We start from the raw sequence: 15,022 nt of genomic DNA on the forward strand, positions 1-15,022 counted from the left end.
AGGAAGAATAAAAAGGACTATGGAAACCTTGTAAGTTACCAAAATGTTCACAGACCTATCTTCCCGGCAAATATAAAGGAGTGCTGCTTCATTTGTTAGAATATTGCCAAGTTCATTACACTCAGCATTCATTAAATATCCCTTCCCACACAGCGCTCTCTTAAACAAGGTGAATGGAATCATTTTTCCCGTTATTTGGTGTAGGTTCCAGTGACATAAGTGGGTAAGAGGATTTACAGAGGAAAAGTGAATACACTTGGCAACGTTTTCAAACATTTGCTTGGATTTTGTTTTCTAGGAGATGTACGACTGAGGGGTCAGACGGGGGTTCCTGCTGAACGCCGCGGCTCCTACCCATTCATTGACTTCCGCCTCCTTAACAGTGAGTAATCAAGTGTACCTGGAAAGGAACAAATGTTTCCTTGAAAAAAAAATTCTCATTTCCCTCTGAACTTCAAAACCCTTGGAGGTCCGCCTTCCTTCCTCCATCTCTCCCTGCCCAGTTGCAAATTAACCCTTGGTCTTTAGATTTCCTTAGTAGTGAAGTCATTCGGGCCCTGCCCTACCTCACAGAGCTTCAATGAGGGTCCAGTGAAATCACGCCAGCTTTAGAAATGTAAATCTTGAAAACAGTGAAGCCTGACACGAGGAAGCTATTCCTTTCATTATCCAGGACCTTCTCTCCACCTTCAGCCGGGACTAGACTAGAGGAGATTCTATTTTATTTTTAAAACCCCACAGGGTAACCTATTGTACAGCTGCCCTTAGTAACCATCCATTATCTAATTTTACTTTCTTTGTCTAATCTAAGTCCTGAGGTGAGTTCTTGCATCCCTGGTAAAACGCTTCACCATGGCGAAGTCCTTTCAGTCTGCACGTGCTGCTGCTTCCTCCAGCATGACTGCTTCAGAAGCTCATTTATTTCTAACTTTCCCCTTCATATACTATTCCTCCTTTGGAGATCTGCTCAACCTCTGGTTCATAATTCTCTTAATTTCAGGTTCCTTTGGAAACCCAAACCAGTACCAGTCACCCCTCCAGATTTCATGTCTTCTAGCTATCACAATCATCCTTCACTTGGGACTTGGGGGTGGGGAATGAAGAAAATGGATAAATTTCACAACTTGCTCCAAGGTTTTCGGTATGTGGTTCTCATAGCACTTCCCATCCATAAATTTCAAAGTGCTGGGTTGTACCCACAAAATATTACATTCCTTTGGCATAAATGAGTTCAACTCAAGAGGTAATTTGATTTACCTTGACCCCCGAAAATTACTAGGAGAAATTGGAACTTGCTATTTCTGATCCTTAGATCTGCCAAAGGCCAGTGAAAGATGGACGTGTGTATTTCTCCTGGTTTGTCCACTTCCCATATCACTGTGCAGTATCTGTTTTTTCAGCTCTTTCAGAGACACAGGGATTCGGAGTAACTCTTTTCATACTAGAGACAACTTCCCCCACCCAGACCCAAAAAAATGCATTTTAGAGGATACAGTCAAGTTCCTAGACTAATGCAATATTGGTTACAGCCTATGGGGAGCTCTGATGGTGTCTCTTACCCCGCCTTATAACCCTGAACGCGTTGTTCCAGCTACCCATGGAAGTTATCCTTTTGACAGCCCCTAGCCTGTATGGATTTCCAGGTCCTAGCCATATGGTCCCACCAAGCAGTGCGGGGATAAGCAAGGGTCCAATTCACTGTTTCATATAGACCAGGACTCTCAACGGCATCACATACCTAGGGTCAGAGGCAGAAAATAACCAAAAAGCCTCTTTTCAACAGTAAATGAGATGTTATATCATGGGTCCTAATATACGCCATGAACAAATTAGGAAAATAGGAGACATTTCTCCTTAAAATTCCAAGGTTCCAAATGATAAACTTTTTTGGTTTATCTTAGTGTTAATGAGCAACATCAGCTACTAATGATAGTTATCCTTGCAGGTGGGATCATGGAATATTTAACTGTCCACATCTTAGGTTTCTGTAACGCTTGGATTTTTTTTTTAATACTTTGTTTCACTTTTTAAGCTGAAAAAAACTGGAAATTATAAAAATTTGAAGAGAAACTCAATGCAGATAATACTTCGCTGTTATATTATTCACAGCGTAATATCAGATCACCTGTAAGCAGGTGCCATCCTGTCATCCCTCTGCCGTAGGTCCTCCAGGAACTTCCTGGTACCTGGACTCAACACTAGCCTCCTTCCCCTGACTCTCTGCCCTCCAGCCCCATTTCACCTTGCCTGTTGCTCGTGACCTCCCACCCGCCGAGTGACAGTGTTGGCCATCCATCCTGCAATTCCCTTTCTCCTCTGCTCAGCACTCCACTCTGGATAACTCTTTCACTTGTATTTCTTTATCAGTAACATATGCTAAGGCAATAATAATTTGCCTTCACTGTACTTTGTTTTCTAAGTGGTCTCAATTTTTTTTCCTCTATACAGAAAACCACATCCCAAGATAGACTACAAGATCCGAAAGGATATTCTCTTTAGAGTTATTGACATCTTAGTAACTCCTGTTAACTGACCAATTAAAGGGTCCCCTTGAAAAGATTATATTAAATAATTATAAATGTCAATCATCCTCTTCATTTAACCAAACAAATCAGATAGAACTGAAGCCCTCTGAGATTTTTCCTTATTTGTGATACTACCCATTCCATTGTCTAGAACCAGTGACATTACTGTGGTCACTCTCCACAGTTTCCTTAGTCTACAGTTAAAGCAGATTGTCACCAAGTAGCAGCAGATGTGTGCATATCTATGTTATATAGAGTCACATAAGATATAATACATGTGTCACATCTCCTACTGCCTTATCATATACAGTCTACTTAATTCTCTTTGATCTCTTTCATGTCCTTGCTGTGGTTTGCCTGAGTTGTTAGTGTGTGCTTTCTGCCTAAAGGGAAACATTTTAAATATAACTTTATAAAAAATTTGAAATAAACCCCTGAGAATATTTTGAGACTTCCTCCTAAAGCTTTTAGTTTTACCAGCTGATTCCAATTCTACGTGATAAGTGCCAAACTAAAGTGATTTTTAAATGTAATTTACCTTAATTTTGAGTCAGTTTTTTCCAAGAATAGGCACAGACACATTTTCCTCAGGTGCTTGCAGTTCTGTACACTCTCCCAAGGTAGAATCTCATCTAGGACTTTTTTTAAAAAAACGTTTGTACGAAAAACTGAATCACCATAGCCTCTCTTCCCTGTGTCTGCATCCCTACAGCATTCTTCCTAAAAGGCTTTCTGAAACCTGCATGGCTGCCATTCCCTGTCCAAAGTGTCCCTGATGGCTTACCCTCTACCACCCACCTCAGCTATGCCTTGAATGGCTGAAACATGCCTAAGCAAAAATGTACACTAAGTAGTAAGACCCATTGTACTTCTCCATGGGCCCCATTAGCCACAGCCCCCAACCTGTCCCAACAGGACAGGAGACATCAGAATTCATATCTAAAATAACTTTCCTTCTATCAGAACACAGTCTCTAGATATTCAAACAGAGAACTAGAACAAGGATGGGCAAACGACAGCTAATGCACCAAATCTGTGTCCCTACCCTGCCTGTTTTTGTCAACAAGATTTTATTGGAATACAGCCATGCCTATCCATTTATATATTGTCCACAGCTACTTTCACCCTACAACAGCAGAGTAGTTGCAACAAAGACCATATGGCCCACAAAGCCCCAAATACTTAGTATATGGCCCTTTACAGAAAAAAAGTTACCAACGTTTAAGTTAGATTTTTAATCAGGGTAAAAGAGTTTATGACATCAATATAGGCACATTTAGTCCAGTCTGTTTTCCTTTGTTAATGTCATATTTTTTTTCTTTTCAATTCCCAGTGCCATCACGTTACATTAAGAATGGTCTCACATTAACAAAATTTACATGCAGTAGAAGTATAAACAAAAAGGGAAACTCCTGCTGATCCAGATTTTAAACTCCGCAAGTATAATTTCTAAATGCACAAATTTTTCTTGCAAGAGGTGCTCCTTTCCCCATATTCTGTGAGGGCATAGTACTACCATGCCCATGTACCTGTCATCTACATTTAAGGTGACAATATATACCTGGTTTGCCGGAGATAGTCCTAATTTACACCTGTTGTCTAGGCATACCTATTAATAATGCCACTTTTCAACTCCCAAAACATCCTTATTTGGGCAATAAATTACAAGGCCAATGGATTGTATGGTTTTTCCCCCAAAAAGTACTCTGAGACAACACCCCTCCTATGTCACATGCAATCTGAGAATAAAGATCAGAAAATCCTCCTCATAAGAAATTCATCCAGATCAGTAGAAACATGTGGGATAAAATTACTTGTTAATAGCCAGTTTCATGTCCTATTGATATTTCATACAATTTAGAAAAGAGGCATCTATGTGAATTTCTAGAAGCTTCTCTGGATAAGTAGCAGGAAACTGTGACTTCAGCACCATTGTGTGGGACACAGGAATTATAGACTTTTAAAGAAGAGAGTCATCTTTATCTCTAAGCATGGAGGGGCAGAACAGAATGTGAGAAAAGGGTGACAGTTATTTTTAATCCACATGAGGTTCTAAAACAGAGAACTGGAGGAAGGGCAGGAGGGATGGGAATGTAATGGCTCATCTTATCCCCATGCTGATTTCCTACATACTGACTTCATTTACTGACTTTCTTTGGGGGGAAACAAGAGAGGGGAAAATGTAGAGGAGTGTTCGGAGAGACGGGTGGCCAGAGATGAACGTCGCAGAAGCAATTACAGTTTCTGCAGAGCAGGTGGCTCCAGTGACCCCTGCTACATCTCTGTCTCCTGGCTTAATATAATCAGGAGCCTGAGTAGATAATGACTAGGTGGAGATGTTCCCGTGGCAACCACTTCAGAGCAACACGATGTGATTTCCACACTGGCTCAGCAAAGGAAGTGACATACAAAACAAACATGCCCAGTGACTGTGGAGCTTGAGAGAAAGAAGGAGCATCAGCTGGAGGTTTTAGGGCACCAGATATCAGCTGCCACAGAGAGCCTGGAGCTCGAGACCAGCCCCGGGGCTGTGCAATAGTAGGTTAATTGGCTATTTGGCTTTTCCTGTCAGTTAATTTGCTAATCTTGATGTTTAAAGTTCTATTCCTCCAGATCTGCCTCTCCAGGCAGGGCCATTTTAGCTGCACAAGCATGAGGTAATTTTAGTAGCACTACCAAAATATTTTCCTTTGATCGTTATTTCCAACATAGAATATTTGCAAACATATATATATTGACCTTTTTATGAAGAATTGACCCAGAGACTCAAATCCTTTTTTTTTTTGTTAATGCTTTTTGAAAAGCTTCCATCTAAACACATTACACGTTGCAGAAATATAAAATACATTCACAAAATGATAGTCACCCAAAAGCCACCCTGCATGTTACAAACCATCTGGTGCTAAGTGATATCCCCATCTTAAAGAGGGAGGGGCGGCAATTTGATTATAAACTCCATTTTCTAAGAGGGAATTCGTAGCAGATGGTAACAGCCTTTCAGTAATCTTCTAAAAGATAACTTTTTTAAAATTGAAGTATAGTTGATTTACAACGTCATGTTAGTTTCAGGTGTACAGCACAGCGATTCAGATATAGATATAAATATAAATATACATATTATCTTCAGATTCTCTTCCATTATAGGTTATTACAAAATTCTGAGTATAGTTCCCTGTGCTACACAGAAGGTTCTGGTTGGTTATCTATTTTATATATAGTCATGTGTATATGTTAATCCCAACCTCCTAATTTATCCCTTGAATGATAACTTCTAATGTTACCTATGAGAGCCACACAAAATGTAAAGAACCTAAACTAAAATGTGACAGCTGAGATATTGTTTAGGGTGCAAACTTGCAAGTAATAGATGCATAAGTTCTGAAGATCTAATGCACAGCATAGTGACTTTAGTCAACAGTACTGTATTATATACTTCAAAGTTGCCAAGAGCTCTTAATTGTTCTCACCACAAAAAAGAAATGATAACTAGGTGAAGGAATAGAGGTGTTAACTATCGCTACAGTGGTAATCATATTGTAATACATAAAGGTATCAAATCAACACGTTTGTACACCTTAGACTTACACAATGTTCTATGTCGTTATATCTCAAATTGTTTTAAAAAATAAAAATTTTAAAACAGAAAATAGACACTTCCCTGGCGGTCCAGTGGTTAAGACTCTGTGCTTCCGTTGCAGGGGGCATGGGTTCGCTCCCGGGTCGTGGAACTAAGATCCCTCATGCTGTGCAGCGCAGCCAAAAATATATATATATTAGAAACAGAAAATAAAATAAAAACATCCTTTAAAAAATGTTACTGTGATTTGAAAGGAGTCATGCTCAGAGGATGATATCCCACCAGCCCCAAACCCCGGCCCCCAGCCCTGTGCTCCCCAAACAGAGAAGGGAGGTGCTGGCTGGGATCAGCTCAGACTTCTCCAAGGTTAACGCCCCACAATTTCAAAGTTCAATATTTGCCTTCCTCTGGGAGAAAGGCAAGGCATTGGTTGTGGTTGTGGTTGTGATGCCTTCTGACTCACCTGGAACGTACTCCGTGATGGACACTCAGGGTTTCTGGCTGCAGGCTCCCCAGCACTTCAGATGCGGAAGTGCCAGACCAGTAGGATGGTTAGCCACCGAAATGCCACTGCACTGCAGAAGACAGACTTGATGGTGTCTGCACTGTTTCCCTCGTTCCCTGTCACTGTTTATCACTGGCCATCAGCGGACTACTTCTCAGGATATGCAGTATGCCAGGCCCCAAAGACACGAATATACGTGAGACATAACCACTGCCTTCAAGGAATTTACAGAGACATAAGCAAATACGTTTTGATATGACTGATACATCTAATACTACATGTGTCTAGAATAAGAGTACACATAATATGAGAAACATATGTGTAAACAAGGTTCGGAGGAGAGAGTGATCAACTTGGGGGAAGTTAAAGAAAGGAAGAGTTAACTCTATCTTGGGAAATGAGAGAAGGCTTTCTGGAGGAACTAAAACATGAGCAGCTCTGAAACAACGATGATGTGAAGGAGGGCTGCACACAGAGGCCAGTGTTTAGGGCTTCGGGACCTAAGGAACCAGGAAAGAGTCGTCCACCCTTCTACTCAACTAGCTGTAAATGTTATTGGGGGATGCAATATTCAAGGAGGAGCCAGAGAAGGCAGGAGAGATCATGCCGTAGCCCTGACTGTCTGAGGAAAACCATATTCAAAAAGAAAGAGTTTTCACCCTCTAAAGCCAGAACTGAAAATAGCCCTTGCCTTCTATTAACCTGGCTGACATCATTTAACAAATTGATTTTTTATCTGAGTGATGAAAAACAGAAAATTGAACCCGTAAGCCCAGTATTTCCTCTTGGCTGTTATCCACTCATTCAACAAACATTCGCTCTATGCCCAGCAGGCCGTGAGGCCAAGGTGCCGTGGGCCACACCAATAACCACCGGGCTGAGACAGCGTTTTACATGATGGCTAGCTCCTGTCTCCGACGACAATGGACTGGAGTCTGCCAGATGCACCAAACACAAATATCCAAATAATTCCTTTCCAGGCAACAAGGACTGGGGAGTGGGTGGGATGGCACCTACTACATCCCTGGGCTGAAGATTCCGAGTGCTTAAAAGGAAACTTTGAGATATTCCTCTACCCTCAAAGAACTAACAACCTTATTAGATGGATAAGACAAATACACATTATACCAAGGACCATACAAGAGCATAAATGAACTAGTTCTTAAGTAAATGACACTGGACAGTAAATCAAAGACAAGAGAAGGCAGAGATTACTGAATTGCCCTGAGCAGGAGAACAGGACTTTATGGTCTCATGCTGAAATCTAGAAGATAAGGCAGAGTGTTGGCTGGTTCAGGAGTTGCCTAGAAGCGAGACTGAGCTGACATATGGGAGATATTAAGCACTGAGTAGGAAGAAGTTCCAAAAAGTAGTAAAATACGTTGACTAGAGAGAAAATGAAAAGGCTTGGAATGCCAAGATAAAGGATTTGAACTTGATTCATAAAGCAAAGAGGATCGCTAGAGAATTTTAAGAAAAACGTGAATTAAGTAGCGTTTCAGAAAATTAAGTCACATCCGTATGTTAGGGGAACAGACCCAATGAATCAAAAGGAATATAGTCAGGTGGCAGACTATGATGGCAGTAGAAATAAAGTATAAATCCAGACATGATGTGGAGAAAAGGAGATAAAATGCTGATACTGAAGACTGGGCGTTCCAGGGGTTGGTCTGGTCATCTGAAAATCTGGAGGTGAGGTCAGCGGTGAGGAAGGTGGAGGGTGGTGGGGAAAGTATAGTGAGCTCAGTCAGGACAAGTTGTTTGCTGGAGAGTCAAGTGGAAATGTCCAGGAGAAAGCTGGAAATACGGGATTGCAGTGCAGGGCAGAGAGGCCTGTTTTGGAAGCGCCACTTGGGAGTCACATCCGTCCATGAGCCATATGGCCAGAATAGGTATCACAAAATCAACGACTACTTTGTTCAAATGCTCCTAGAGTATTAGTTTAGAATAAGCTTGATTTAGCAAAGCACAAGACAGTTGACAAGAAAGCCCACAAGGAAGGAAGTTTCACCAGCAATTTCTTTTCCTCTGTGAGAAATAATTTAGACATCACAGTTCAGACACCTCTCCCCAACCCTCCCCTCATGGATTCTATTTGGTACAAACGTGGCTGCTTATATCAGAGCCCAGAGGGTTTGCTAACTCACCTGAACACAGCACAGAGAAATGGCAATTTTCTACTGCAGCATTTCCTTGAATAAAACCCTAACCCACCTAGAGTATTTCTGGCATAGTGGTGTCTTTGGATTTCTGGAGACAGTAAAATATAGAGGGAAGCAAGAGTAAGTCAAGTTTTTTTGACTGAAGTTTCCCTCTGAGTCACTGAGCTAGAATGACTTATTTGTTAAATAAAATTAAATTCAACCTACCCAGAAGCAGTCACAGCCGATCTCTTGTGGCTTCATTAAATAAACAAAATGAGGGGTTATGTCCTCTGATTGCCACCCTACTCTCAAAGTTTCAGAAGATCTAAAAGACTCACCATGGTCCCCATTGAACTATATATGGAAAAATACAGTGTTTCCATCCTTAAAATCTTTTGTGTGTTTCCAAACTGAGATCTCACGGTTAACACACAAGATCAAGATCTTGATTTCTTTCTAACTAGCAAACCAGATTGCCTTGGGACACCTGGGTGGTTTATTACTGATAAGCAACCTTAGGAGGGAGGGCAGTAGAACACATGCGGAGGAAAGTGGCAGCTATTACAGAGGAAAATCCCAAGGGAAGGTGGCCAGTGTCACTGCACCTAACAACGGTCACCACAACAGCCTTAACCTAGGAGGTGCTTAACCCCAGGTCCAGGATGCAGGTGGCTGGCGGTGGAGCCCTCTCAGGCAAGGCTCCCCAAGGCCGAGAAGCACAGGAGGGCTGCTGCGAGCACTAGAAACAAGAGGCCTTCACACCCCCGCAGGCTGCTTCTCTGCCGGGTCCACCATGGCTGCCCACCTAGATCCCCGCACCCACTGAACCGCAGTCAGCAAAGGAGACTGGCAAAAAGACGATGAACTTGCAAGTCAGACCTGAGTTTCAATCTTACATCTTTTGTGAGTGTGGGAAATATGCTCAAACTACTTAATGTCCACACATATGGAAGGACATTGTAACATCAGACTCATTGGGTCACGGTGAGAGGTAAATGAGATCAATGCGTCCAGCAGCCCGTCTGGCTCCTAATAGGTCCTCAATAGATGTAGTTTAACTTTGGATGTACCTACTGCCTCTGCTGAGTATACGCCTACCTGGCCACCTCCTCCTAGGAGACATCTACATTCGTCCCTCCGTATCCACAAGGGATTGGTTTCAGGAGCCCTGGGCCACGCGGATACCAAAATCGGCGAATGATCAAATCCCTTACAATCCGTCCTCCTCATCCGTGGATGCGGAACTCGCGGATACGAAACCTGCGGATAGGGAGAGCTGTCTGTCTGTCTTCACCGCTCGAGCTCTGGCCCAGCATTATGACCTTTATGAAGACTCCCTCAACCCTCCCAGCTAACTAATTATTCCCGCTTCTGTGCTCCCACCATATCTCCAAGAAAGTATCCATCACACTGTAACTGCAAACTCTTTGAACCTGAATCTCCAGATAGTATATTCTCAAAACATCCTGAGGTGATCTGATGCAGCAAACCTGGACCTTCTATGAGTATTTGGAAACCACTGACACAGGTCAGTTATGCCACACACATATCATATCAAATGATAATAATAATAGCTAAGATGTGTGGAGCCTTTAGGTTCCAGACATTGTATTACACACTTTGCACAGATCGACTCATTTAATCCCCACACGATCCCTATGAAGTAGGCACTGCTATTTAAAATGAGGAAACTGAAGCCCAAAGAGGAGAAATAACTCTCCCAGGAAATAACTTGTTAGTCAGAATTCAAACCTCAAAAATACAATGCCAGAGCACAAGTTCTTAACCATCCTGGACTATAATTCTTCTCTATATATGGATTTTAATATTCAAAGGCAATACATGTATGCCATACATTCCTTTTAGGTGCCAGTTACTCATATGAAGTATTTTTCTTACATTATAATCATTATTTTCTTTTTATAGTACATTTAGACAATTCCCTTTTTGGTATGAAATGCTTCAATATCATTGAACAAATGTTTCTATAACTTAACAAGAAATGTGTAATTATACACCTAAATACGAGATTTTGCAACTTTTCAACTCTGTTTTTCAATATTCCTACTGTTCTGGCAGACGGTGCCGAGTGACAAATTGCTCATTTCATCACCTGACCTTGTGTTCTTTGATAAGAAAGAGAAGGGTGTGGTGGTGACAGCTGAGGACACTTGTCAACTGTCCCCAAGAAGAAGGAAATGGAATCACTATTGTGACAAATTTAAGTCAGATTTGAGGCTGCCACTGGTTGCTTTAATTTTTCTCCAGGGGGAGTTGGTTATTTCCTGTCATGCAAACTGCATCGTTGAAAGACAGTTTCTCAAAATGTTTATAATACATGAAGTAAAAAGAAGCAGGATACAAATCGCGTAACTTAAAAGAAGATCTCAATTATGTTTTTAAAAATACACCAGAATTTTAACAGGGATTATTTCTAGATGATTATTATTTCCCTCTTTTCTTTTTTTCTATTTGTTATATCATAAGCATTTATTCCTCTTATATTCAGAAAAAAAATGAAATTTTATTGAAAAGAAAAAAACTCACTGTTGACCAGAAATAGAATCTTTACCTTTTTTCCTAAATAAAGTAATATCAGCACACAGAAAATGAAGTTGCAGCCATGGTCCAGAAAACATTATTTACTGGGCTACCTTGGAAAACTGATTGGAAGTTGTGAGGTTGGGTAGTTATCGAAGCCACGTATGGTACTTCACAATGATGGCTTGTCCTTTAAAGATGAAGTTTATTCCAAAGAACATGAAACCAAACTCCTAATTCACATTTAAACAGCACTTTACATTTGACAAAGCTTTTAAATGAAGGCACTCGAGATGTTTCAGCCCTGTTTTTCAGTTTTACAAGCAAAAAAAACAACCAGCAAAACAACAGAGAGGCCAAGTGACTCACTGCAAGGTAATGAAAGAGTAAGGATTCGGGCCTTCTGACATTGTTTTTCCACAGTCACACGGCCTTCCTTATTTAAACGTCAACTTAAAGATATAAAATAACTTTTACCACTTGTGATGAGAGGAAAGATAAAACAAGGATTCTCCCTGAAGCTGGTGGGAACCAGCTGCCTGGGTTTCGATTCTGGCAGCAGCGGCTGCCCAGACCTCTCTGTGCTCCAGCTTCCTGGGCCGGAAAAGGACTGAAGAGTACAGACCTCATAGGCTTATTGTGAAAAGTAATGGGTAAATGTGTGTAAAGTGCTAGCGCAGTAGCCATCCCAGTACAGGTCCTCAATAACTGTGGGCTTTTATTATTACGGTTATTCATATTTCTGTTTCTCTATGACCACATGCAGAAGTGCTTTGTGGGAAGAGTATACAATACATAACACATTTGACTTATACTGAAGGCAGTGATTCATTAACCCTTTTCAGTTTTTCATTCTTTCACTTATTCGTTCTTTCAACAAATATTTATGGAGCTTCCCCCTGCAATGCCAGACACATCTCTTTCCCAAGTACGTTTCTAAATAAAGTGGTAGAGAGAAAATGGTAGCTGGAAACATGGGATTGGAAGTATTTTGGTTTTGTTTTTGCAAGACATTTAAGCATGCTGAAATTATGGTGAGAAAGATCTAGTTGAGAAAAAACAATGGAATATATGAGAGAGAAAAGTCATAACTGGGAGTTGTTAGGGAGGGGGAAATTCCCCCTCTACCCCTCTTGAGTTCTTGTGGAGAGACAAATAGTAACATGGACACAAGACAGATGAAAAGGAGAAAAAGAAACAAATTTTAATTCATGTGCATGAAGGACTCATAGAAATGGAACCTAAGAAGTGGCCAAAGCAGGCTACTTTTATACTTTTTTACACAAAATAAATTTGTGAAGAATTGACAGGATGAAGAAACTTAGGTTTGAGGTGCCCAGTTAGTGAAGAAACTAAACAGAGTTTGTGCTTGTAAATTAGAAGAAGAAATAAGGTTTGTTTATGCAAGCATCTCAGCCCAAATTCCCAGTCGTCCATGATCAGGGTGTCCTTCTACCTCCAGATGCAAGGAGTGCACCTTTCACGTGAGAGGTTGATTTCCTGCTTTCAGGGTGACAGAGAGGAAAATCAGAGCATCCCTCTTACATTGGCCGTTTCTTAAGTAATTTTAATTCAAAATAATCAATATGCCATTGAGGCATATTTTGGGGTGACCTGCCTGGGGCCCCAACAGAGCAAAATGTCCTGGAAACATAGTAGGGGGACTGGCCTTAGAAAAGGAGGCAGCTCATCTAATAGAATGGATAGAACGAAGACAAGAATGTCTGCAGAGTAGGAGGTTTTACAGGTTTTGTAGCAAAATGGTAAGGAATGTCCCACCTAGTGACTTTCAATCTCTCCATGAAGTAGGAAGCAAGGTGGAGGGTGGTAGAGACAGGGCACTGGAGGACCCTCTGAGCTTGACGGCCATGCATTTGTGGCCCAGAGAGAGAGTTCTGTGCTCCACCTGGCCACCAGCACTCAGCGTCTGTTGGACCACAGCTGTGGTGCCACTAAAAGGAAAATTCCAGCAACAACATGGTGGCCTGGCCCCACCTGGGACAGCTAAGTCTGTGTCATTGCTTTCCTGTTTTCTCACAGTGTGGACCATTATAGATAAGCTTGTCACAGTATAGATAAGCTTGTCACCATTCCTGCCCCGCCCCCGCTCTCCCACATCTCCCACAGTGCAAAACTGAAAACAAAGGAAATGATAACCTCCTGTCAAAGACTCCTCTCTTCTTTCTTGGGCTTACTTGTGCTCTGTGGGTAATATAATCTGTAAGGAATGTCCAGTGATGAAAATAAGTTTTACTTCTGTCTCCAGTGTCTCTGCCCTGCACACCCACCCCGTGACCACCCCCAGGAGCCAATTCATCACATGGAGACAGCTGTGGCAGCAGCTAATTTATGTCTAGGCGGGGGTTGGGAGACGTTTCCTCCTTGCTCTTCTTCCCCCAGTGGCTATGCATTCTGTGGCAATGTGAAGATTTCTAGCACCTTCTCTCCCAAGAGTCACCAAGAATCAGTCAAGTAGAACAAACTTAACCTTAGTGTAGATTGCAAGCCCTAGTACCCCCCTTCCCTCTCCCACCTACCATTTTTTGACAATCCTTGCCAAGTGAAAAAGCAAAGTCCCCCCATCTCCTCTCTTCTTCTTTTCTCATTCTTTCCTTTTGTGCCTTAGCAGATTCGCTTTGCTTTCTATTTTGGAGACAATTCTTGGTAAAGACCAGGAAACTAAAAATCCACCCAAAACACCTTCTCCTTGGAAGACCTGGAGTAAATCTCTCTCTCTCTCTCTTTTTTTAAGAAGAAAAGGTAAACTAAACAATTCATATTTATCGAGAATATACTGAGTGCCAGGATATGAGCTACAGGAGATAAAAGATAAACAGAAAGTTTGGGGAAAGGCTGGTACACAACTCAGACAAACACCAACGAAATTAACACCAGATAAACTGACAGGTGCCAAGGAGGCTCCCATGGAGAGAGCATTGGTCATTCTAGTGAAGGACCTCATGGAGGGGTTGGCACTGGTACTTGGACAGCAGTTGGATTTTTATAAGTAGAAATTTTTTAAAGTGCATTCAAAAGAAAGACCAGAGGTGGGGAAAAGCTGGGTTCATTCAAAAGCTGAGTGCCTTCAAATCCTAGAGTGAATGTGCAGTGTTGAAGGGAGAGAGCTGCACAGTTGGAGAGAATGTAATCAGAATTGATGTAAAATTAGGCTGAACTTTTACTAAACCATGGGGATTGTTTAGAACTATACCAGGGGCTGTCTTGAATATCAGTTTTGTCATTTACTCTGTAAAAAATAAAATGGAGACTCACTGAAGGCTTGTGTGTAAAGAAAAATACGTTTTCTCCTCCCTTGTTCCTTGCACAGCAAGTGGTTGCTTCTTTTTAATATTAAAACTAAGTTACAAAGGAATGGCCAGTGATTCCTGGCTGTACAATGAAAGTGCATTCTGTACCACTTCAACACCTTTAGTCCAATCTCCTATACCTAAGAGCAAGACTCCTTTAATGACATGCTTTATAAAAACCCCACATACTGCTCTTGATGTCCAATTCTATTTCAAATTGTTACATAGAAAGTCTAGGATCTCAATCCGATATCAATATAAAATGTATCATTATAACTCAAATTAGCTGATATTTATTGAGAGGGTTCAATGTGCTAAGCACTTTTTTTTTTTTTTTTTTTTTTGCGGTACGCGGGCCTCTCACTGCTGTGGCCTCTCCCGTTGCGGAGCACAGGCTCCGGACGCGCAGGCTCAGTGGCCAT

The 15,022-nt window shown here is 41.5% G+C and overlaps 1 protein-coding gene across 1 annotated transcript in view; it reads left to right on the forward strand.

Moving 5' to 3' along the window:
- Positions 1 to 15,022, forward strand: part of PDE7B (phosphodiesterase 7B) — a 158,286-nt gene that overhangs the window by 64,511 nt on the left and 78,753 nt on the right. Inside the window, exon 2 of the mRNA XM_022557350.3 lies at positions 299 to 382. Within this exon, the coding sequence (XP_022413058.2) occupies positions 299 to 382 (84 nt within the window). The remainder of the gene's footprint in view (positions 1 to 298; positions 383 to 15,022) is intronic.

The sequence above is a fragment of the Delphinapterus leucas genome, chromosome 12 (assembly GCF_059928025.1).
Source record: "Delphinapterus leucas isolate spDelLeu-1000000601 "Yukka" chromosome 12, BTC_Dleu_Yukka2, whole genome shotgun sequence".
Classification (NCBI taxonomy): domain Eukaryota; kingdom Metazoa; phylum Chordata; class Mammalia; order Artiodactyla; family Monodontidae; genus Delphinapterus; species Delphinapterus leucas.